The following is a 26,261-nucleotide window of genomic DNA, read 5'->3' as shown; positions in this document are numbered from 1 at the left end:
CGCCGCTGCCCTTTGAGTCTCCTGCCAACAGCACAATGTCTTTACCCGAGCGTCCCGGCCGGATGGCGTCCGGCCCCGGCAGTGATTGATGTTCCTCCAGGCGTCCTGCGGGCACCGGGGACCGCACAGCGACCTTTGTGGAGGTGAGATCTCTTCTCTGTCCTGTCCGTACCTCTCCCCCTCTAACCTTCAGCTGTCCCAATACACAAGGGGGCGCCAGCGTGGGGCGGGCTGTACGTACAGCCTCTGAGTATCACCAACATGGAACTGTGAATGTACAGGAACAAGAGCGCCATTAAGGCGAGACACAGAGAAAAAAATGTTCACACAGTGATCAATGTGGAGATTTTTAGTGTAAAAAAGACGATCGATTTATTGACATAGTTTACATCCTCGTGTCCTGAAGGGTCAGGGAGATGACCCTATAATCCAATGGTGATTTTCCAGCCGTTTATTTCAATCACAGCTCTTTTACAACGCAAAGGAAGCAGTGCTCTGTTTGTGAACATTGTTTTGACCCACCCGCCTATATTTGTAAGTTAACAGATTGCAGCACTATCTACAGATCTCACTAGGAAAATAGTTTACACAGATGAATTAATAACATGAGCAAATACACCAGAATCAACTTTCTCTAATCAGCATGTGTTAGCACGTGTTAGCATGTGTTAGCATGTGTTAGCATCACAACTGGCTACGAGCTTCTGGCCAAAGTCACTTCTCTATCATCACACGGTTATCTTCTCCCTACACAAGGTACAACAACAAAAAAAAACAACAAAAAAGTTTGAGGAGAGACATGAGGACGGGAGAGGCATAAGCAGCTGAGCTCAGTGAACCGATTCATCACTACACCTGCAACGCAAAAGTCCAAGAAATGAAACGGAACCATGTGGGCGGAGCTTTCACAATGAAGCACACGGCTCGTGTTTACATTACAGCGAAACAGGGTCAAGTGTCACATGGAAGTGTTTCCCGGAGGACATTTGAGAACAGGGACGATGATGGAAGAAGAGAACGTCTGAGTCAGCGCCATGCCACGCCCCCTTTTAGTCGACTAATCGCTGGTCAGAGCAGGTTTTTGGCCCTATTGTCAATGATTACATACCGTCCACTTGACGTCAACGCCAAATTTCTTGAAGATATGACACTTCAGATTGAAGAACACAGTCTCATTCCATAAGAATAACGCAGACAGCAAATCTGTTTACACTGTCTGGAAGTGTAATGGCGTGGATGGTGGTAAAATCAGGAAATGATTGTCTGCCCAGACGGGTCTTCTTTTGAACAGAAAGGAGCAGTGTCTGGGCAAAAACTCTGCTGCTACAGCTCAGTCACAGAAACAACCTGCTCTGGACACATATTCACCAAAGACGGCTGCTAAGCATCTGTTTTTTTTCACAACGGATCTTATGCAAATGATCCATGTGGCTCAAGTTTTGTTCTTATTGCCATAAGTTCAGAGATTTTCTATAATAAAACTTTCAGATGCTGCTGTGGCTCTAACGCTGCTGTATACTTTCATATATTTAGGACAAAACTCATGTTTTTATTGAATGCAACGTCACAGCAAAACTGTCGATCATTTTACACAGATCGGACGTTTGGAAACCTTCAGAGGCAGCAGTGGATTGTGGGATTGTTCTGAGCCCCTTATGGGCTGATGAGGAACATCTCAAGGTTCCTCTGCTAAAGGAGGTATAATAGGAACCATACAGCACATCTATCTCCCTCCTAACTGCACTGACACATTTAGGTGCCCCTTGTCACGGCTCATGTCTACGATGAGGAGAACGAGGATCCTCGGCTTATTTACAGTTTTTAGGTGCAGATCCATTTCCTCCTGGAGCCGCCACCTTAACGTGGTGGAGGGGTTTGAGCACCCGAATGATACTGGGAGCTCTGTTGTCAGGTTTCGTGCCCCTGGTAGGGTCTCCCAGGGCACACAGGTCCGAGGTGATGGGTCAGACAAAAAGCAGTTCAGAAGCTCCTTATGAGAGACCAACAGGCCTGTTTAATAGTGAGGCCGTCCTCCCGTGGACCCCCCACCTGCAGGAGGAGCCATCAGGGGCTGTTTCGATGTAATTTGGGCAGCTCGGACAGCTTCCCCCAACGGACAAGTGGAAGAAAATGGATGGATCGAGCCAAGTCACCCAATGGAGGGAAGGGATTTTCATTCACTCCACAGCCGCTGGTGGCAAGCTACAGTTGCAGCCACAGTTGCCCCTGGGGCAGACTGTGGGGGAACCCAGTCAGGATCATCATGACCTGAGCTGACACTTTGGAGCCTGTACTTACACAACGTGGTTTATTCATGTCTGTTTCCCCAGCGCCATGTCTGCTGTCCGCTCACCGAGGGCCACGAGGAACAGCACTCAGCACTTACGCCCTCTCAATATTACATCAGGCAACGGAGCTCCACTGTTCACCGTTTGACTCTGTAAACACTCCATGAACCTGGCCTCTGATCACAGCACTACCTCAGGCACAGGTTTAGGTTTTCAAAGTCAAAGAAGCATCGGTGCCGTTACCCTGTAGGACTACAGACGGACACTAGCTACAGTCTGGTACAATCATCTTTGCTCAGACCTTAAATGGACTACCGTAAATGCTCTAATAGAGGCCGGGGCCTTTATTCACTGAAGGGCATCTAGGACCAGGCCTTTATTGGAACCAGGCCACAATTAGAGACAGGCCTTTATTTCTATTTGAGCAAAACGGACGACCAGGAAAATGAAGAAAAACGAGATTTGTGTCCATTTGCATCTAAAATATTCGGTTCATTTATTAACATTTCAAACCCTCTCCCAGCGGCTGGAACATTGACGCCTTTTATTTTGTCGGGACAACAGGAAGTGTTTCGTTGCTGTTAGCGGAGCATTCACATCAATGTCACTGCAGGTTTCTGTTTCGTTTTTACCGCGGACCGGATTATTTGTTGTTATCTCGTGTAAAAGGTGAGTTTAGACGGAGCGTTGTGTTTGTGATCGATCATGAGACTGACCCGAGAGAAGACGAGACGCTCGCGCTGATCGGAGGAGTTATTTTGAGGCGTGGGACTGACCTGCACACGGAGCAGCTGGACGTGCTTTGAAGACGCAATGGTGACTTTATTAAAACCCTGGAGGGTCACACAACTCTCCCCCTGTTTCCAAATATCATCACAGGAGGTTTGAAAAGTGGCTAAATCTGTGTCAAAGTTACGCTCAGATCAGCTCCTCCACAGCGTCCCCCTCGGCCCGGGTTCCCGTTTGTTACTTCCTGCACGTGAGTTTTCATTTACACCAGTATGAGACAAATTCCTAACATGGGGAATATTTCTACCGCTATAGTTTCTAATAAAAGCCCCGGCCTGTTTTAGAGACCGGCTTTAATTTGCCTCCGCCAGCCGCGAACCCGGCCTCTGTTAGAGACCCGGCCGCTAATGGAATACAGGCCAGTATTAGAGAATTTAAGGTATATGGAGTTTAAAAATGTTCAAATTAAATCTTTTCCTCCCCCTACACGTTCCAACAATATCCTAATGTGTAGAATGAGCCCAGACCTGTTCACCACAACTTTTATTCCGATCCCAGAGACGCCTTGATTGATTTGAAGTCACCGTCAGTCTTATCGCTCGCCCCTTTGGCCTCGATGAGGAACAATCTCGTCTCACTCACATCAGCCCGTCAGCGACCGGCCTCACGCTGTGGGGAAATCATTCACCTGAAGAGCCCGCGTACTCTGGAGGCCAAGGCCCGTGTGGAGGACGGGCACCAGGCTAATCACATGATGATGTTGACGGGGGTTTTGTCAGCGTGTCATCGCCGCACACGGGTGACTGAGACTCCGTGTGACGGCCTCGATGGTGGGCCAGGGGGCTGGGACGGTCACACCTGGGCTGAGGCTACCAGGCAGGCTTGATATTCCAAACTAGAGCCTGAATGCGTAAAACATTAACACATTCAAAAGGGTCTGAAACATTATGGTTGTGGACTATAAAACACAGACACGCTGTAGCTTATTAGACCCAGCAGTTTCAAACGAATCAGTGTAAACTCGTCTGCCGGCAACGCACGGTAAATAAAATCCCTAATCTGCCTTTCAGAAAACTTCAGTCCATCAATCAACTTTTATCTTTAAAGCACTGTACAGGAACCAGAGAGCTTAGGGTTTTTCTAAACAGGCCAGTCTGAAGTTTTGCTTTGAACAAAGGCAGGTCTGACGACACGTAACTCAGTGGGTAACCAGCTCCAGAGCCTCAGCTTTGCAGGGCTCCATGGGGGCTCTATGGGGCCCCACCGGGCTGGTGAGGGGTCACAGTCTCACAGAAACACGCCGGTGCAAGGCTGTGGATGGAACAAGAAACAAACAACAAAAGTTTGGGAAACACTTTATTTTATTTCATTATACCTAAGTATAAGTACATCATTCCATTGTGTATGTGCTGCATAGATACACGTCATTACAGATGGTTACAAAGTAAATTACAATGTAGTACATTTAGTTTGTACAATGTATCAAGGTCAAATAAAGTATGACCAAAGTTTGTACTGAATTCTCCCCTAATCTCAATTCCCTTTAACACACATCATCAAAAAAATCTTAATCATAAATCTTGTTGCCATGAGCCTCAATGATTATTACTACTTCTCATAAATTAATATGGATTGTATTATATATCAGTTAAACATACAATATTTTGCCTTTTTCAGTGGATTGTTTGCCTTTTTCAGCGAACCACGTTGTTTTTCTGGATTCTTTTGTACGTCTTTACCGTGTTTTTGTGGAGGTCTGGTGGATTTGTTTACTTTGAGAGTCCAAAATGGTCCTGAAGAAAGCAGCTTTTTGAAGGTAAACAAACTGCTAGCTTATCAGCTAAACCCATTTGAGATCTACAAACATCTTCTTCTGAGACACTGAACAGTGAAGAGGCACCAAGAGCCCCCACACCTGCAGCACGGAGGAGGCGTCACAAGAGGAGCTACAGGAAACAACAAAAGGGACCAACGAGGAGATGGTGATAGACTGTGGAGGGAGCTGTGCAGGAGGAAGAGGAAGGACGAGGTGGAGCTGACCAGTGCAGGACACCACGCTCTGAGACGGGGACAAGCCCAGGAGGCGGTGCACCGTTTCAGATGATCAGAGGAGACAGAGGCTACAGCTACAGTTTCTCCATCCTCCAAGGTCATGCGGGTGGAGTGGCTGAAGGACAACGAGATCATTGACCCGGCCGAGGACAGGAACTTCTACATCACCGTGGACACAACCTGATCATCAAGCAGGCGCGTCTGTCCCACACGGCCAACTACACCTGTGTGGCCAAGAACATCGTGGCCAAGTGCAAGAGCTCCACCGCCGTGGTCATCGTCTACGGATTTCCCATCAACCAGTGCTCCTCCTGTGACCAAAACAGTGAAGATGGCGGCCGCGACACAACCATCTTTCACCAAAGAAAAAAAAGAAAGGTATCATCTTATCTTATCTTAATATATATACAATATAATGTAATAAGAAAATGTCTCCATTGTGAGATCAGTAAAGGCTATCTTATCTTATCTTATCTTACTATATGTGTTTGTGATAGTGATGAAATAATAAATAATAATAATAATAATAAATATTAACAGTATTACTAACAGGGAGTGAAAAATGATACACTTGTTATAAAGTGTGTTGTGTATGTTGTGTATGTTGACTTACTGTAATGCATTGTTGCTTCTCATGTACACATGCAACAAACTGAATTGTTTTATTACTGTAAGACACCAAGGACTAAACTAAGTGATTGTAGCGACCGCATTATTGAAATGTATGAATAGCTGGTGGGAGTAAATAAGTTTGTTTTCTCCCCACTCCTTTTCGAGGGGCAAAGCAAGTGTGTTTCATGAAATGTAAACATTTCAGACAGATTCAGTTTGTACCTTTATCTCTGTATTTGTTCTTGTACACACTCTGTACACTTATGTGTTTATGGCTTGAAATAAAATGTTCAATTTAATTCAATTCTGAAAAGTATGGGCTGGGAAGCGTTAACTAAACCAGTAGAGAAAAAAAACTGTTTGGGGATCGGACACCGGAACCGAAAACAACATGATGTCTTTGGAGACCAAGTTTAGATGCAGTTGCTCCAGAGACGGCGTTATAGGAAGAGACTTGGTAGTTTCAGCTCAAATAAATGATGCAAATTCAAGAGAAGTGGTCTTTTGTGGAATAAATGAATGCTATTGTTCTGTGTTCTGGTTGTAAATGACACATATTTTAGTATAGGTATCAAAAACCAAGTATTGTTAAAGTACTGGTATCAAACAATGGTCATATTTGTGCTGCTGTCACACTGTGGAGCTGGGATTCATGAGCACAGACCCAGACAAAATCACTAACACCACGTAATGACCACGGACATCCTGAGGTCAAGGCAGAAGCAGAGAAAGTGTGTGTTTTGATAAGAGACTGCACCTCGCCTCGCATGTGCCCCGTGTGGAGTTTTGGGAAGCGCCCTCATTACCGTGAGCCTCATCAGCGATCATCCTTCAGCGTAACGAGCGGAGGAGGCTTTCATCTCCTGTCCCATCAGCAGAAACGGGCTTCAAAAAGACGGGACGGGGCTGAGGCAGAGGGTCTGGAGGACACGTGACTGTCCCGGTCAGAGCCAACCGGGGTCGGGTCAGATGGTCCACGGACGGGAGATGAAAGGAGTCGGACTGAGACACATCACGGCTGAGTTCGGATGCTCACGCTGAAGTCTCTGACAGATGTAAATAAAAGTCAATGAATTAGACACTGCACTCACGGGGCCTTAACCTGGCACATTATTACTCTAACTGATGTTAAGGAGCCGACCTTTAGAAATACTAAGGACCATGTTCAGCTCTTAAAGGGGAGGGGGGTGGCAGTCCTCCCCAGGACATCTTTGAATTGAACAGATGCATTTTATTGCAATCTGGTGCATTTTCGACGGCCATATTAAATATTTATGCACTTCACTGTAAAAGGGGCTGGATCAGGGGTGTCGAACTCATTATGGGTCGTGGGCCGAAATTCAGCTCCCACGGCGGGTCGTGGGTCGTGGGCCGCATTCAACAGAGAAAATGTTTCCAATAAATAATTAGCTGTGATCAGTAGGGAAGTTACTTATAAAAAGTAACTTTTCTCATTGTATAAAGTAAAAGTAAAAAGTAAACTGTTACTTTACCTAGTTACTCTCTAAAGAAAGTAACTCATTACGTTACTTGTTACTTTAACGTTACTTTAGTAGCATAAAATGACACAGGTTAGAGTCCCTTTTCTGGAGAGCTTTGTGCTGGCCCTTCTGGGGCCCGAAGCAAAACTCCACACGGGGCCCTACAGTCCCCATCCCACGGCTATTCCATGAGCGCGAACGCGTTAACGGTCAAAAACAGTTCCACTGTGCAGCAGTGCAGGACAGGAAGTGGAACATAATGACCTCAATTCAGGCCCCGCCCCTCTGTGTGAGAACCACTAACCACTAAGCCACTGTCAGACTGGGATTTAGGACGACTAGTCTATTTTCCCCACTTTTTAAAATGCCAAATGGTCACATTCTCTCACCTCTGGTCCCTGACCCACAGTTTGGGAACCACTGATTTGAAACGTTATTTCTGTCTGACCAATGAGAATGATCCTGACAGTAATTAGTTTTAGACTGTGCACATTCAGAGAACCAGAGTTACTGTAAGTAAGTGTTCTCATGAGAACCGTGTGGATTCAACTCCTCTTTGAGACAAAAAGGCCACGGCTTTAAAGACGACGGCTTTACTCGGGTCTGTTCGTCAAACTCCTGATTCTCCAATGGAGACGATAAGAAGAGTTTACATGAGTGTGTGGCTGATGCCCCGAGTCCGAGCAGAGAAAACAATCATCTCGCGGGCCGGATCAGGCCCGTGGGCCGTATCTTTGACACCCCTGGGCTAGATGCAAGTTTGCCATTTATACTCACTACTGCCACCTCAGGTCATATGTGTAACTGCAGCTTCTATATCAAGCTCGTGCATGACCAAATTAACACCTTTCTGAGTGACAGTGCAGGATTTTAGAGGCAGTTGTGGTGAACAGGTCTGAGCTCATTCTACACATTAGGACATGGAGGAACATGTAGGGGGAGGAAAATACTTAATTTTAACATTTTTAAACTCTGTATATTTCCTTTAATGAGGAAAAAAAAGCATCTATTGTTTTTTAGTTATTTGTTTTCTAACGTATTATGTCATTTAAATGTAATAATTGTTTTTTTTTTGTTAATTTAAAGGACCTGTACCTGACATTTGTTTCCTTTTGTCGCTAAAATTCTTTTTGCCCAATAAAAGTATGTTGTAGAAATGGTTATTTGTGCAAAACTCTGCCTGAACAGTCACTTATGTCAAGAAAAGGGGGTTTTACCTTTTTTGTGACATTTTCACTAAAAGGTTCAAAATTAGGTACACAACTCAAATGGGATTATTTCATGAAAATTGTACTTATTTCTAGATAACTTTTTGCAGTGTTTAAAAGTAGTATTCCTTATATGATTATAATACATTTATATAAAACACCAAAGCTAAAACCTTTGCCAGGACTTTTGGTTTCTGTTGATTTGATTTCAAACACTCAGAGGAAACATTGTTGATGAGCAAAAAAAAGCACAAAAAATACAACGAAAAAGTAACGACAACACAAGGAAAAATCATTTAAAAAATCATCATGTTTTTCAGCCACATTTGAACTATTTCCTGATTGTCTGCGCTTCAGTCAGAGCCATATAAACCTGCAGAGACTTTCCCCACGGAAACTACGGCCTTAGGGCGCCCTCTGTTGGATCCTGCGTGTACTGCACCCTGAATCAAACACTGGTTTACAACACACCGGTGTCTCAGTTTAGTTTTTGCCTGTTAGTTTTCAGTTTTTGCCTGATCCAAAAATCCCGCTGGTTTTGTAGAATCAGGGGATTGTCTTTATAAAGTCTCCGGTCAGGGGGAGACACTTGTGCATGTGTTTTACAGGCATAAAGTCATGTTTAATGTTTTTAATGCCTAAATACAATATTTGGTTACACTTTATTTGACACTGCCTTGATGCATTGTACCAAACTAAATTAAATACAATGTAATGTTTTATGTAACAATGTGCAATAACTTGTACTCAGTACTGTGGAGGTACATCATGTAATAAGACATAAGACCCTCGGGTTTAGGGCTTAAGGTTAGAGTTAAGGTCTTATATCTTATTACATTATGTACCTCCACAGTACCACCTTTGTGTATGTGCTGCATAAGTACAAATTATTGCACATTGTTACATAGAACATTACATTGTATTAAAGCAGTACTAAGTAACTCTTCCCCCTAGAGGCCATAAGCGCAACTGCAGGTGTCGTAGCAAGTTACGATTTTTTAACTTATTAATTGTCTTGGAGAGTAAATCCTACGCTGACAGAAAAGGCGAAGGGAGAGAGGGTTACTGTGCATCCAATTATACAATGGAAATATTTTTTTTTCACTCAAATCTGGCTGTAAATACTGTTAAAGTGACGTTAGCCCGCAGTTAGCTTTGCCCGTTAGCATGTTAGCTTCTTCTTCGTGATTACATTAGTGTGTATTGCTTTTTCCGGTCCGGTGGCAGTCAAGTTGCAAACATGGTTTTCTGTCCAGAGACACCAGGGGGAGATGAAAGACCCTCCAATCATCCCATAAACACTTGTATTACCCCCACAGGGACGACGAAAAGCATGTATTAAGGTAAACACGTTACTTAGTACAGCTTTAAATGTGGCCGGTACAATGTATCAGGGGTGTCAAATAAAGTGTTAGTAAATATTTTAATGCCACACTTGCAGGAAACATAAGCGCATATTTAATTCATTTGTCTTCATTTCTGCTCACGTTTCATCAAACAGAGCAGTGGCTCCCGAGGGGAGGGGGGGGCTCAGAGGCCCTGCAGTGGCCATGTCGGAATTTTCCAATAAATTTAGAATTATTTACAATTTAATGCTTTTAAATGACATTTTAAAGACCTTCATTTTGGCTCAATTCAATGAATACTTTTCAATGACTTTAGTCCACAAAGCGGCCGCACTGACCCACGACCACACGTTTGGGACAGTTTATGGGGAAAAAACTTTATCCAATTTAGTGGAAAATCGATTTTACTAACGTCATTTTCAGATTCCGAGTTATGACACTGTTCCAAAATCAGTTCAAATTCTGATTTAAAAAAAAAACGTTTTCCCAATAAAAACAAGATCCACTCTTTGTTTTTAGTAGCAATTTATTTCATGCTAAAGCTCAAACTGAAATAAAGTGAACGATCTATAAAGCAGAGGAGGCAAAGGAAAGAGTTTGCACTTGTTACAAAAGATCAGTCTTTTTTATTATTATTTCAGTCAGCAGGTTTGGGACAAGAGAATAAAAAAAACAAACACGGTGATGTACAATCTTTAAAGAGTCGAATTGTTTCCATAACCACACAGCCCTGGCCTCGCCCGGCAGCAGACTCCCCTCCCGAAGCATGGGCGAGCTTTCTGAACAGCGCTCACAAAGACTTGCATAATCAATTTACACACAAAAAAAAAAACCGAAAAAGCTTTGCGACCTCATGGAAACTGTACCGTTACGTCTTGGTTTAAAGTGACTCTCGTACTTTTTCTTTCGGAGTGTTTTGAGTGAAGCTAAGGCTCATTTTCTTCTTTTGGTTCTCCTCTCGGTTAGCTTTAGCGGACTTCGCTAACGCTTTAGTCCGTGAGTTCAACGCGTTCACAGAATGATCATGTGACCACACGAGCGCAGACCATTTATCAGAGTAAACATGACTTGTGCTTCAGAACCATCCGGCTGTTTCCGCTGCAGAGGCTGAAAGAGTCTGAAAGAGTCTGAAAGAGTCTGAAAGAGTCTGAAAGTGTCTGAAAGTGTCTGAAAGAGTCTGAAAGAGTCTGAAAGAGTCTGAAAGTGTCTGAAAGTGTCTGAAAGTGTCTGAAAGTGTCTGAAAGTGTCTGAAAGAGTCTGAAAGTGTCTGAAAGTGTCTGAAAGTGTCTGAAAGTGTCTGAAAGAGTCTGAAAGTGTCTGAAAGTGTCTGAAAGAGTCTGAAAGTGTCTGAAAGAGTCTGAAAGAGTCAAAGTGTCTCAAAGTTGTCTGAAAGAGTCTGAAAGTGTCTGAAAGTGTCTGAAAGAGTCTGAAAAAGTCTGAAAGTGTCTGAAAGAGTCAAAGTGTCTCAAAGTGTCTGAAAGTGTCTGAAAGTGTCTGAAAGAGTCTGAAAGTGTCTGAAAGTGTCTGAAAGAGTCTGAAAGAGTCTGAAAGAGTCTGAAAGAGTCAAAGTGTCTCAAAGTGTCTGAAAGTGTCTGAAAGTGTCTGAAAGTGTCTGAAAGTGTCTGAAAGAGGCTGGAAGTGTCTGAAAGAGTCTGAAAGAGTCAAAGAGTCTGAAAGTAACTGAAAGAGGCTGAAAGAGTCTGAAAGTAACTGAAAGAGACTGAAAGAGTCTGAAAGAGTCAAAGAGTCTGAAAGTGTCTGAAAGTGTCTGAAAGAGTCTGAAAGAGTCTGAAAGAGTCTGAAAGAGTCAAAGAGTCTGAAAGTAACTGAAAGAGGCTGAAAGAGTCTGAAAGAGTCAAAGAGTCTGAAAGAGGCTGAAAGTGTCTGAAAGAGTCTGAAAGAGTCAAAGAGTCTGAAAGTAACTGAAAGAGTCTGAAAGAGGCTGAAAGTGTCTGAAAGAGTCTGAAAGAGTCTGAAAGAGTCTGAAAGAGTCTGAAAGTGTCTGAAAGTGTCTGAAAGTGTCTGAAAGTGTCTGAAAGAGTCTGAAAGTGTCTGAAAGTGTCTGAAAGTGTCTGAAAGTGTCTGAAAGAGTCTGAAAGTGTCTGAAAGTGTCTGAAAGAGTCTGAAAGTGTCTGAAAGTGTCTGAAAGAGTCTGAAAGAGTCTGAAAGTGTCTGAAAGAGTCAAAGAGTCTGAAAGAGTCTGAAAGAGTCTGAAAGAGTCAAAGTGTCTCAAAGTGTCTGAAAGTGTCTGAAAGTGTCTGAAAGTGTCTGAAAGAGGCTGGAAGTGTCTGAAAGAGTCTGAAAGAGTCAAAGAGTCTGAAAGTAACTGAAAGAGGCTGAAAGAGTCTGAAAGTAACTGAAAGAGACTGAAAGAGTCTGAAAGAGTCAAAGAGTCTGAAAGTGTCTGAAAGTGTCTGAAAGAGTCTGAAAGAGTCTGAAAGAGTCAAAGAGTCTGAAAGTAACTGAAAGAGGCTGAAAGAGTCTGAAAGAGTCAAAGAGTCTGAAAGAGGCTGAAAGTGTCTGAAAGAGTCTGAAAGAGTCAAAGAGTCTGAAAGTAACTGAAAGAGTCTGAAAGAGGCTGAAAGTGTCTGAAAGTGTCTGAAAGTGTCTCAAAGAGTCAAAGAGTCAAAGAGTCTGAAAGTAACTGAAAGAGGCGGAAAGAGGCTGAAAGAGTCTGAAAGAGTCTGAAAGTGTCTGAAAGTGTCTGAAAGAGTCTGAAAGAGGCTGAAAGTGTCTGAAAGAGTCTGAAAGAGTCTGAAAGTAACTGAAAGAGGCTGAAAGAGTCTGAAAGTAACTGAAAGAGGCTGAAAGAGGCTGAAAGAGTCTGAAAGAGTCTGAAAGAGGCTGAAAGAGTCTGAAAAAGTCTGAAAGAGGCTGAAAGAGGCTGAAAGAGTCTGAAAGAGTCTGAAAGAGGACTCTGGGGGGTCGAAGAGTAAACACTTTACCTCCCGTCCTACTTAAAGCTGCACTACCTGATTCTAAACCTGGAAGTTGTAGGTAGTCGAGTAATCGCGCCACATCTCAGTCGTTCACTTGATTTCGAGGCAGCAAGAGCGCCCATGCTAACTCCGTGCTAATTTAGCCTCTGACTTCCTGGTTCGTGCTGGAGGAAAACGCACTATATCTAGACACATGGTCTGTTTCTCACGTTTACAATGTGGATCTATGACGCCAAATGAAGCTTTCTCTACTTCAAGGCGATACATGGATGACCACAGCTTTAATACAGATGAAAACAGAAAACTGCGACTGACAATCTTCAGTTGGTTCTTTTCTTTGACAGATTTTAATTTTGTCGTAATTTCGCCTTAACGTGGAGCCGAGTCTTTGGGATCCGTTCAAAAGACCTGCCGTTTTTAAAACTGTGATACCTGATTTTTTGATGTTGTAGAATACAGTTATTTTTGACAGCAAATCACAGACCTTGTTGTATTGTCCACACCTAAAGTTTGATTGAGCAATGGATGATAGAAGTGTAATCTAAATGAGTGGAATGCACCTTTGGGTGGCCCCGCCCCTGCTTCACTGTGTCACCTCTCAATGCTGTATATGGGTGTGAAATGTGCATATAATTACATTATATGAACAATTTGAATACAAGGGAGGGACTGGGAGAGCTAAAAAAATATATCACAGTTTGAACAGGAAAAATCAGGTACCTCAGCTTTAATATACTGTATTTTCCGGACTGTAAGTCGCTCCAGAGTATAAGTCGCACCAACATTGGGAACTACCTGGGTATGGAGGCGTAACTGCACCGTTGACAAGCCTCTCCCGGCAGCACGTTGTTCAAACTCGGTCGCCGTGCTCATCTAGCTTTCAGCCCGCGATTATCCCTTTTAGTTTTCTTCATTCCAGTAAATAAGTAAACGTCAGTACAGTGGTCCCTCGCTATGACACGGTTCACTTTTCACGGCCTCACTGTGCTGCAGATTTATTTTTAGTACAATTTTGCCTGCTTTATTACAGTGTATGAACGGCATGCGCGCATTGAGTTCTGCGTCCTGATTGGCTAGTCGCAAAGCGAGCCCTCCTCTCGCTGCAGAGAGGATCTCTGTGGACCGTCAACACATCAGCGCATCATCAGAGTCACAGGCCGGGCACAAGCGGGTCCGACTCCACGTTTACTTTCTCTGAACTCTCTGAACGCCGTTAGCATGCGGCGCTCGCCTCAGCTAAACACTCGCCTTCTGAAACCTGAAACGTTGGTCACTCGTAGCTACTATTGTCTCTTAGTTTGAACAACAGCGGAGACGAGAGCAGCTCATTCTCACGTCTGTGAATCTAAAAATCTGAGAAAACTCACACAGTAACACCGGGTATAAGAGAGAACCCGTGTGAACGAGTGAGAAAAGTGTATAAAGTGTGAGGTGAGGGGTTTAACAGCCTTAAAACATATACAATAGTTAAAAAATTAAGCCGTCTACTTCGCATATTTCGTTTATTGCACTGCAAAAAGTAATTAACTAGATCAGTAATTAACTAGATCAGTAACTAGATGAGTATAAACATCTAAATTTGAGCACAATGATCCAAATTTTAGTTGTTTTGACTAGTTAAGAAGTTCTTGGGCGTTTGTCCTAGATTATTTCACTTGTTCTGAGATGTTTCTGACTCGTTTCGATACATTTCATCCTCATTTCAGGTCATTTTCTTTGCCAATGGGGCGAGAAAATTGGTCTTATCTCATTGGCAATTTTACTTTCTTATTTCAAGCGAGATTTACCCTAGAACTGGTCTGAAATGTCCTCAAACAAGCAAAGGAAACTGGGTCCGATCAGGAAAAGTGTCTAAATGAGTGAAAACCGCTCAAAACAAGATACATTTCCTCAATTCAAGTCATTTAAGCCAATGCTTGATATTCACTTTTCAACGGGGGACCACTGTATACAACTGTACAGGAGAAGTAGATACTGGTGCACAAGCCTAGAGCGCCCTCTAGCGACTGTCAGTGTGAATATAAAAAAAAATGATATACAAGTCACACCTGAGTATAAATCGCACCCCCAGCCAAACTATGAAGAAAAAAGTGCGACTTATAGTCCGGAAAATACGGTACATTTTTTATAACGGCAGCCAGGTAACTCACAATAACTAAGACGATTAAAGGCACAATTATTTTTTGTTGAAAATCAAAATGTGGAGAACATGTGGAGCCACATCTTTGGTTCAAAAACACTGGCTCATTTTATGCTAATATTTCAGGAAGCTGTTTTGTAGCATCTGTTCGGTTCCGTCTCCAGACAAAATCCTGGGAGTGCAGATCAGAGCGTTTCTGCAGAAGAAGAGGAAACTGCCAAACCGGGTGAACGAAGGCCCTGCAGCGGACACAGCCCTGTACCCTGCGAATACGCCGATCTGAAGAGTGAAATATCGACTGAAAAACAAACGAGTGGGCAAGGCCGTGGGAACCCAGGGTGCTGAGGGCGCTGCAGCACCCCCTGGTGGATAGTTTGTGAACTGCAGGCAATATTAACCCCTTAACTCCCACCTGAAAGCGCATTTTCTCCAGCTTTGACCCAGTCCAAAAGCTTCTGGAAAAAAGGTGTTAAAACAGCAACAAAACTGAGACGAAAACAAGGATGAAAATATGAAAAAAGTGAGAAAACATTGACGAAAAAGGGACAAAAAATTTACAAAAAATGACAAAAATGGACAAAAAATTTACAAAAAAGTGAGAAAAATTTGCCGAAAATTTTTGAAAAAAAGGACTAAAAGGTGATAAGAATTTAATGAAAAAATGCGAATAATTTGACAAAAAATGTACAAAAAAATGACAAAAATGGACAAAAATTTGACGAAAAAGTGAAAAAAAATGTGACGAAAAAGTGAAAAAAAAATGACGAAAAATTGAGAAAAAATTGACGAAAAAGTGATAAGAATTTGACAAAAAAATGTGAATAATTTGACAAAAATGAGACGACTGCCCAACAAAAAAAGTGATGGAAAAAAAAATCGGACGTGAGGGAAAAAGATCCATTTAGTTTTGTAGGTCTTTCAAATGAGGCCTACAGGATTTGGGTAAAGCTGAACTGGAGAAAATGCTCTCGGTTCAGGCGGGAGTTAAGAGGTTAATAAACAGGATTTATGCACAGAAAAAGTATTTTGGGGGGTACATTGTGTCCCTCAGCGCCCCCTAACTAAAATATCTTCCCACGGCTCTGCGAGTGGGAGAAGTCAGCTGCAAACCGGGGCTGGAGTCTCTGTCAGTTCTGCCCCCCCTCCCCGGCCCCACCCCCCTGCTGGACGAACTGACAGGACATCAGTTACACAAAAAAAAGTTAACTTCTGAAAAGACGACTCTGAAAGTGTGTCCCCGAGCCCCCCCGCGGAGCCCGGCGCGTCTGCCTAGAGCTGATAGAGCGGGCAGAACTAACTCGCGCTTTAACCAGTCACTTCACAAAACCGGCGACAGAAGAGAAGGAGCCGGTGACGTTCCGTGGTTTAAAGTACCCGAGATATCCGCCCACGAGCTCGCGTTGAGAGGAGCGTGACGGGGTTAGGGCGACGGGACGGGGCTCGTTCCAGTCATGACGGGACACGGCTGCTTTCACAGAAGAATTAAACCCAACATATTCCGACTCCGCGGCGTAAGGAAGGCAGTTTGAGGCCTGTTTTAGTCCAGTTTGTCGAGATTTTAGTGAGCTGGTATAAAATCCCACATTTAACCTCTTACATTTAACCATTTAACCAAATGCATTTTCTCCAGTTCAGTTTTACCCAAATCTAGCGCTTCATTTGAAAGCCAAGACCTACAAAACTGATCTAAATGGATCTTTTTCCTTGCACTGTTGCCGCGTTGTCGTTGAATTTTTGCCACTTTTTCATCGCTTTTTCTGTCACTCTTTGGGGGCTCTTTTTATTTGCATTTTCAACACATTTTTCCTAACTTTTCATAGTTCTTTGTCACTTTTTTTGTGTGTGTTTTTGTTGCATTTTTTATTGCATTTTTGTCACGTTTTTGCAATATTTTTTCTTGCATTTTTGCCACTTTTTCATAATTTTTTTGTCACATTTTTTATGTGTTTTTGTGGCTTTTTTGTGGCATTTTCAACACATTTTTCCTAACTTTTCATAGTTCTTTGTCACTTTTTTGTGTGTGTTTTTGTTGCATTTTTTATTGCATTTTTGCTACATTTTTGCAATATTTTTCTTGCATTTTTGCCACTTTTTCATCATTTTTTTGTCACCTTTATGATGTGTTTTTGTGGCTTTTTTGTCGCATTTTTGCCAAATTTTTGCCACTTTTTTATTGCGTTTTCATCATCATTTCCTTCCGTTTTTGTCATGATATTGACACTTTTTCCAAGAAGCTTTTAGATTTGGGTGAAGCCAAACCGGAGAAAATATGCTTGGTTCAGGTGGGGGTTAAGAGGTTAAGCAAGGCTGAAATGATCTTTCAACCCTCATGTCCATCCTCCTCCTCGAAATGCTTACAAACATCAGGATAAATTCAAGACCTGCAGTACATTGCGTGGTGCCCACCTTTGTGCTTTGCAAAACGAAAAGACAAAAATGATTCGACTTTACACATAAGAAAAATCAACGTCATAAATCTACATTTTCTATATTAGCTCTTTGGTGCAAACTATCGCCCAACAAAGCCCGATTTAGTCAAAGAAATGATCAGCAGCGCTAAAAAAAGAAAAAACAGAAAACAAGATGACCTGGAAACGTAATGACTCGTACGAATACCTGAGAAAGATTAAACCGTGAGAACAGAGAGCGTCAAATGAGTTAGAAAAGGCTTAAATGAAGCTCTAGGAAGAGCTTGACGAAAAGCTTTACAATCCGTTTCATCAGCCGTTACCTCGCGCCGCCCCTGCCGTCCAATCGGATCGCGGCGTGGCGCTGTTGAGGAACGGTCCGGCTGTGGTCACAATGCTGTCACAATGTTTTTCACTTTTATGTCACTCAGGAGGGGCCTCGGCTCGTAGGTTGCGTTCACGTGCTAGAATGTGATGATGTCATGATATCGGGTGGAGGGCAGGTGCCGATACAAATCTATGGGAGGAAAGTTACAGTTGTTGCAATATCCAAAACGAAATTGTCCGAATGTTTCTCCAGATCAGCATTTAGCAGGGGTAGCCAGGGGCGGATCTAAAAAAAATCATGGGGTGGCAAGCAGGGTCAAGGATCATTTCTGGGGGTGGCAACACATTTGACAATGGGGAATGTTTATAACGAGGGTTTTGCGTGATTGTAAGGCATTTTTTTCTGTTTAGATGCAGGCTGAATGTACCAAAATAATAGTATAATAACATAAGTAGGGCGTTTCTAACTCAAGTAAAATTTAAACCTTTGTAAAAAAAAAAAAAAAAAAAATCATCATCTTGGGAACCACCGGAGTTGGCACTTGGCTCCTTATTAAGCTACAAAGTTGTTATAATTCTTCTAAACTGAGGGTGAGGATTGCAACCTGGCTGAAATCAATGGGGTGGAAAGACCTTTACTCGGGTTGGCAGCTGCCACCCTGTGCCACCCCTCTAGATCCGCCCCTGGGGGTAGGCATGTTTTCTTGGTGGAGGACCGATTATCTTCATCGTCAAAAGACCGAGGGCCGAACCGCCCACCTGTCGCCCGAAGTAAAGCATCACTTTCAACAAATGCCAGTTGTACATCATATTTGACTTAAGCGGGTGTTCGGCAAGACAATTTTCTATGCGCTCGGTTCGGGTGGGGGTTTAGAGATTAACAGGAAGACTCGATCTCTCGATTTGTGTGAAGTTATTTCTCAAAATCATCTCGAGGGCCAGAACTTCTGTGCTGGAGGTCCGGATTTGGCCCCCGGGCCTGACATTGCCTACCCCTGGTATACAGTATGATATGATTGGATTCACAAACCTGACATTATTTTTCAAAGTCATCGTGTTTTTGAATATTGTCCCCACTTTTGGACGCCGTAGTTTATGTGCGCTGACAGAGAACCATGACAGTTTTACAGTGACCATCATGGAACTTTCCGTTGCCCTCCACCTCACTTTGAAACGACAGGCTCTTAAGAATGTTGTGATGTCACATGAACGCAACCTATTACAACATCAGTCTCTGCCCCTGACCGCGGCATCCAAGGGTCAGATGCAGCGGAAAAGTTCCCCCCCCCGACATGTTAAAGCCATACAGCGTTTTAAACGGTGAGAAACAGATCCAAACACCTTCCATGGAGACTGACTTTGATTTGACCGTTTAAAGGCGCATTATGTAAAAAAGTCTGTGTTTGACCTGTCAGTGACCCAGAGGTTGTATGGGTGGTTAGCACAGCGCCTTTATCCTCCATTACAGTGGCCTCTAGGGCGCTCCAGGATGCAAGTTTTTCTTTTCCTAGGATGGGAAAGGCCTGTCGCTCCCTGATTGGCCAGTCGACGACATCGGCAGCCAATGAGGAGTGGAGCTCCAACCATGACGTCACCCCAACAAAACAACACTAGCTTAAACTAGTCCAAACTAACCGTACACCTGACCATAACCTTAAGGACAGTGGAGTTTACAAAAGCTGTCTTTCAGGCATTAACATGAATCTGACCAATCAGGGAGTCAATGTGCAAATGTGGCCTTTCCCATCCTAGGAAAAAAGAAAATCGCCTCCAGGATCAATGTTTTTTTTTTCTAGGGTTTTTGGATGGAACGTGTGCGTAACCATGGAGATGGTTCTATCAGCGGAGGAAACCCATAGAAATCACAGAAATGCCTTTAGCTCTGAGCCTGATCCAACATTTTGTTTGCCGTCGGATCCTGGACCCGATTTAAATTGTATGGCGATATGCAGATGTATGGTATTTACATCAACTTAACTAAATTTGAGTTAGCCTTTAGCTCAGAGGCTTGTGATGGGTTAGTGCTAGATCGTCTGCTCCGGAGGGACAGTCTGCTGTGAAAACATGAGATATCATGACACAAATTAAGGTTAGGGCCAGGGAAATGGTTAACCTCTTAACTTCCCGCCTGAACCGAGAGGATCTTTTTCCTCACGTCATCAGATTTTTTTGTTGGGTGTTCAACTCATTTTTGTAACTTTTTTGTAATTTTTTAATCACATTTTTGTCATTTTTTTGTCACTTTTTTGTCACATTTTTGTCATTTTTTTTGTCATTTTTAATCACATTTTTGTAATTTTTTAATCACATTTTTGTCATTTTTTTCATCCATTTTTAATCAATTTTTTGTCACATTTTTGTCACTTTTTTGTCACATTTTTGCATTTTTTTTGTCACATTTTGTCACATTTTTTGTCATTTTTTGGTCAATTTTTCGTCAATTTTTCATCAATTTTAATCAATTTTTTGTCACATTTTTGTCACTTTTTTGTCACATTTTTGCATTTTTTTTGTCACATTTTTTGTCATTTTTTAGTCAATTTTTTGTCAATTTTTCATCAATTTTAATCAATTTTTTGTCACATTTTTGTCATTTCATCGTAATTTATTTGTCAATTTCTTGTGACATTTTTGCCACTTTTTCATAAATTTCTCGTCACTTTTTTTGTCACATTTCCATCATTGTTTTGTTGCTATTTTCACACCTTTTTTCCCAGAAGCTTTTGGACTGGGGTAAAGCCAAACTGGAGAAAATGTGCTCGGTTCAGGTGGGAGTTAAGGGGTTAAACCTTAAGGATTAGGATTATTTGCATTTTTAGACAAACCAACTCATAGATCTATACAAACTCACAGCAGACCGTCCCTCCGGAGCATACCACCTAGCACTAACCCTTATGATAACTAATGCTAACGGCAATGGGAAACATCCACTGAACAAGCTAATGCTAACGGAGCCTGAAAACTTTCCCGGACTAGCTGACACGCTAACCACCCACATACGTTAAGATCGAACGCTGCTTCTCCTTTTTTCATTTCGATAAAGAAAACCTACCAGAAACCTTAAATCAATTGATCCGAGAGCGTCCCAGAAGCTGGCGGAAAGTAAAGTCACCAAAGCTAACCACCCACTGACCGGGTTCACTGAAAGGTCAGATGAAAAGTGACATAATGCACCTTTAAACACAGCAGCTCCTCTTCCAAACACTTTACGTCGCATTAGGAGCCCGTGTCACATGAGAGGCTAAAGGTCGATACGTAACACACCGTCTGGAATGTTCCGCAGTGTGGCTTTAACGCCGGGGGCCTCTTTTAAACACAGCTCCTTTTCCACAGATTTGACTCGTCCTCGCCCTCCGTGTAAACATTTCGACACCCAATTCTAGAACGCGTCCTTTTAGTTCAGCACCGAGCACTGATGAGTTTCATTAAGGCCAGTTGATTTGGGGGGGGGGAGTTGGGTCTGTTTCCACGGCGACATCGCCCCCTCCTCGTCCGTTAGCCGCCGCTAGCACAGTTCGTTTTGGCTCAGAAGGGGGCGGGAGAGTTCGTTCGTCGCGGCTACATTTGGGACGTCAGTGTGGATTCGTTTTGTCATTAGTAGTAATTAGTTGTAGACGTTATGTTAGAATTATCTTAGAAATTTGAAAAGCAGCATTATCTCAAGTAATTGTAAATCTAGAAATAAAGAGTAATAAATATTAAATCATTTTCACACAGAGAAAAAAAATATTGAAATGCGAAAATTAATTCTAAAATTGATGAGTTATTTATACAGCGCCCCCTGCTGTTACGGTTAGTGCTAGATGGTATGCTCCGGAGGGACGGTCTGCTGTGAGTTTGTATAGATCTATGAGTTGGTTTGTCTAAAAATACAAATAATCCTAATCCTAACCCTAATCCTTAAAATTAACCCCTTAACTCCCACCTGAACCGAGCACATTTTCTCCAGTTTGTTTTTACCCCAGTCCAAAAGCTTCTGGAAAAAAGTGATGGAAAAAAAAAACAATGATGGAAATGTGACAAAAAAGTGGGAAAACATTGACAAAAAAGTGACGAACAATGTATGAAAAATTGACGAAAAATGACAAAAATGTGACAAAAAAGTGACGAAAAATTTATTAAGAATTGACGAAAAAATGACAAAAAATTGACGAAAAAATGACAAAAATGTGACAAAAAAGTGACAAAAAATTTATTAAAAATTTATTAAAAATTGACGAAAAAATGACGAAAAATTGACGAAAAAATGACAAAAATGTGACAAAAAAGTGACAAAAAATGTATTAAAAATGGACGAAAAAATGACAAAAATGTCACAAAATGTCACAAGAAATTGTCAAAAAAATGACGAAAAATTGACGAAAAAACGACAAAAATGTGACAAAAAAGTGACAAAAATTGACGAAAAAATTACAAAAATGTGATAAAAAATTACTAAAAAAGTCACAAAAATGAGTTGAACACCCAACAAAAAAATGTTGGAAAAAAAATCTGATGACGTGAGGAAAACGATCCTCTCGGTTCAGGTGGGGGTTAAGAGGTTAACCATTTCCCTGGCCCTAACCTTAATTTGTGTCATGATAGCTCACGTTTTCACAGCAGACTGTCCCTCCGGAGCATACGATCCAGCACTAACCCTGCTGTTACTGGCCCCCCTGGAAACATAACGTATGACGACGTGCTAATGCTAATGCTAGCGTCAACCAATCGAGACCGGGAATAATAACAGAAGGATGGATATCAACGTGACCTAATAACCTGAGGAGTCACAGCTCGTTTGCAAAGACCATTTCACTTTTTCACAGCGGCCACTACGTGAAAGTGGTATCGGATATCGGCCGATACTCAAACCCAGGGGATCGGTTTTGGAAGTGAAGGAGCTGGATCGGTGAGTCTCTAATAACAACCATCATTTCCACTTGTTTGCACTCGCTATTCGGCCCCTGTCCCAGTTTCTGAAAAGTAAGTAATGGAATCTACAGAAATCAAGTTCATTTTGGTGACGTTTTTTTGAATCAACTCTTCCCTCCGATTGTTTCCAGGGCAGCCAATCAGACGAGAGGACGCCGTATGTCCCATTATCGTCTATTACACCGTGTCCGTGAATGTGAATTAAGAATTTCACTCGTTTCTTTTAAGCATCATTAAACATTTCTTCTAAAAAAACCAATCCCCACATGAATGAGTCGGGCAGCCCCGCTCCTTCTGTCTTTAGTAAAACTTATCATCGATTCTGAAATGTGGCCTCGTGACGTCGTCTGGATTGAGAAACACCGATATGGACTTGCCGGGGTTTTCCGTCACCAGCTGCTGCAGTCTCTGTGCGAGCTTGTCCTCGGACGGCGATATGATCCCGTTGGAGTGGTGCCCCGGCGACCCGTGTCCGTTAGCGTTAGCCAGGAGCTCCTTCTTCAGCTGGCCCGCCTGCTGCGCGGCGCGGAGGTGCTCCAGCGGGTCCGAGCGCACGCACGCCAGCTTCCGCGCCACGAACAGCGCCTGGCTGTCGCTCAGGTGCTCCAGCATGTTGCACTGGGGCAGGAAGTAGTTGGGGCAGTTCTTCCCCAGGATGCAGTGGGCCAGGTCGTCCAGGAGCCCCAGCATGAGGCGGGCGGGCGTGTCCGGGTCCTGGCAGGACAGATAGGCGGAGGGCAGCCGGTCGCACGCCCAGAAGAGGAGGGTGCGGAGGTGGTAGAGGCTGAGGCCGGAGCGCGGGCGAGCGAGCACCGGCGCCAAGATGGACTTCGCCGCTTGGAAGGCCTGGGCCATCGGGAAAGGGATGCACTTCTTCAGCTGCACCTGGAGAGAGCAGAGGCATGTGGGGGGAGAGTGGCATCAGTCACAAAATACTTTCACATACTACTTTCAAAATGGACTTTTTGGGAGATTTTAGCCATTGATTAGCAGTTCTCAGCAATCCTCCTGAATCCTGCTCTCTGAGCGGCTGCTCCGTCCTCTCCTGGAAAACCACTGACCTAACGATAATGTCACGGAGAAAAGTCTACGAGAGCTACAGGACTTTATTCAACCTTCCTAAAGAAGAGGCCACTTGCCAGAAGTTGGAATTTCTCTCCGGGATTCAGCGACTATCGGCCAAAATAGTGTTTTTCTGTGACCGTCACTGATGGATGTTTGGTGAACCTTCGCCAGAATCAAAGTGGATTCACGTTTATAACCAACGCGAGTCCCATATTGTAAAAATCTGATGGACCAGAGCTGTGGTGAGTCAATCAAAACGCGTGTTAGCGTGTGTGTTAGCTTGTGTGTGTTAGCATGTGTGTGTTAGCGTCAGAGGTTCCGCTAGACTTTTTTTTTGTCGGCCACTTTGGCCGGCTGGGTCGTAAAATGTCGGCCATTCGCAAGAATTACCGGCCATTAAAAAATATATACATAATGAACGTGGCTTATTATCATCAACAATCTACATGTAGACAGAGCTACACGAGCGCTTTAGTGGATTCCAAAACACGGCTATTTCTAATAAAAGACTGACGTGAGAAAAATGTAGCAACAGCGAAAATCCAAACATGAAGTTGTGCTCGTGGAGACGGTGGAGCAGCAGGTGTCACGCTGATATACATCACTCATATGCACTTCAACTCAGACAGAAAGTAGCCGATATCTACGACCCTCACGCTGTCCTTATCCAGGTCTGATCAGCAGCTGCTCAGCGAGGGCGGGGCTGTAGATGCCCTTCCGCGCTTTTACGTGGCTTCAGGTGTAAAATAGTGATTAAGTCCCTCACCACTGAAATATTGTGGAGAGACAAATCAACAGCACTAAAGTCACAACAGTCAGTCTCGAGTGATTCAAAACAGACCCAGCTCTGCCGCGCTGTAGAGCGGCTCCAACACCGGTAACTGAGCCGAGGCGTCTGCGCAGACTGACCGAGGGAAGCACCTCTAAACCCGGCCACTCTCCCAGGAAGAGCCGCTGCGGGACAGCGCGTCAGTCTGACTGAACACACGCGCGTTTCAAGAATATCCTAATCAAACGTATTAGCTGCTGAGTTCTTAACACACTTATATAAAAGTAAATGTACCTGTAGTTTGCCGTTTTCTTGGAAAATGTGACGAAGCACGAAGAAAGAGCGTTACATATCCAGACAGCGATGATGATGCTTCGACTGCGCTTTGTAAAACGGGCTAAAGGCGTAAATCAAAACTTTTTTGATCGAAATATTGAACCTTTTTTAATATTTAGGCCTGTCTCGAAAACACTTTGTTATGTTAGTCACTGACGTAGGTGACATGTTTAATATATTTTTCTATTTTTTATATTTTTTCTCACTTTTTTACTGTCGGCCAATTTGGCCGATGGAAATTATTTTTACCGGCCATTTGCTTTTCAAACCGGCCAAAAGCCGGCTACAGCCGGCTAACGGAAACCCTGGTTAGCGTGTGTGCTAGCATGTGTGTGTTAACCATTTATGAAGCTGTGTTGCAGATGTCAACTCCTTATAACCGTATTATGAAGTAACCACTTTTCGCAGAGATATTTATATTATTATTTATATCACTGCTAAAGTTGCAAGAGGGGCGGAGCTAACTTAATCCAAGCGTTTTGTCTTCCGGGTTGGAACAATACCTCTAGAAAATAAATATTTATCACAAAAATGAGTACTTTATAGTGGTAGAGGTACAATATGTCATATAAATACCTATACTTTACATTGGAATGGCTAAAATAGCAGGATACAGATCCTTTAACCATTACCCAAATCTAAAAGTTTATTGCCGGAGAGCTATAAGCCAGTGAAACTTTTTGCATCATTTATGTATCTGTATTATTCACTGCTCAAAGCAAGACTAAACCACAGCTAAACAACTTAACCCCCACCTGAACAGAGCACATTCGATCCAGTTTGGCTTCACCCAAAACTAAAAGCTTTTTGAAAAAAAGAAAAATAGCACACAAAATTAGACGACAAAGCCAAAAAAGAGCAAGAGCAACTGACAAGGCGACAAGAACGTGACAAAAAAAGATATGAAAAATGGACAAAATTGTGGGATGAAAACACAGCAAAAGTGTGATGAAAAAAAAAATCCTAGCTTTCAAAATGAGGCATTATACAGGCCTGTAGGCTGTGATCTGATGCACTCTGTTAAGGCGGGGGTTAAGAGGTTAAAGGCACAGTACCAGACTCTCATTAGTTCGTCGTGTCTAAATTTCTCTCGTCAGGAGCAACACCGTCACTGTAAACAGCTCCAGCTCCAGCTGCCCGTTCACCATCGATGAAAAAGCTTCAGAATCACATGCACTGCGGACATCGCTTTCACAAATGTTGCGCCGCTATCACCCAAATATTGTTCCATGCCTCGAATGTTCTCCATTGAAAGTCGAGGGGTGCATTTGATGTCAGGAGTTGCGTTTTCAGTCTGGTGGGACGTGAGGGCCCGAGGCGCCGGCCCCGGATCAAACAGAAATCAGAAGTTTGGATTGATGCGAATATTCAAAGTAACATAAAAGTTCCTGCGCTCGGCTTTCACCCAAAGAGAATAAAGAAAAAGGAACAGAAGGAGATGGTTTTGCAAATAATCAGAGCTCAGTTCATGTCTTAAGATTTGAAGGCATTGCATTAAACAGAGGAATTAGGGGTAATGTTGATATTCAAAAGCAAACTGGATACACAGGGCCACTTTGGAGCAAAAAAAGGTGCCAGAATGTGTAGAATATGTAGGTAGTAATAGTAAAAATCATGCAATGTCAATCGGACCCCAAGTTAATGCATTTA

At 43.0% G+C, this 26,261-nt stretch overlaps 1 protein-coding gene across 1 annotated transcript in view; it reads right to left on the bottom strand.

The window, feature by feature from the left end:
- Nucleotides 1-22,459: 22,459 nt before the first annotated feature.
- Nucleotides 22,460-26,261, bottom strand: part of tmem102 (transmembrane protein 102) — a 50,756-nt gene continuing 46,954 nt past the window's right edge. Inside the window, exon 6 of the mRNA XM_079579618.1 lies at nucleotides 22,460-23,326. Within this exon, the coding sequence (XP_079435744.1) occupies nucleotides 22,742-23,326 (585 nt within the window). The 3' untranslated portion in view covers nucleotides 22,460-22,741. The remainder of the gene's footprint in view (nucleotides 23,327-26,261) is intronic.

This window comes from Gobius niger (genome assembly GCF_951799975.1).
Source record: "Gobius niger genome assembly, chromosome: 21".
Taxonomy (NCBI): domain Eukaryota; kingdom Metazoa; phylum Chordata; class Actinopteri; order Gobiiformes; family Gobiidae; genus Gobius; species Gobius niger.
The sequence above is the reverse complement of the archived record's forward strand: the minus strand, read 5'-3'. Positions and strand labels throughout refer to the sequence as shown.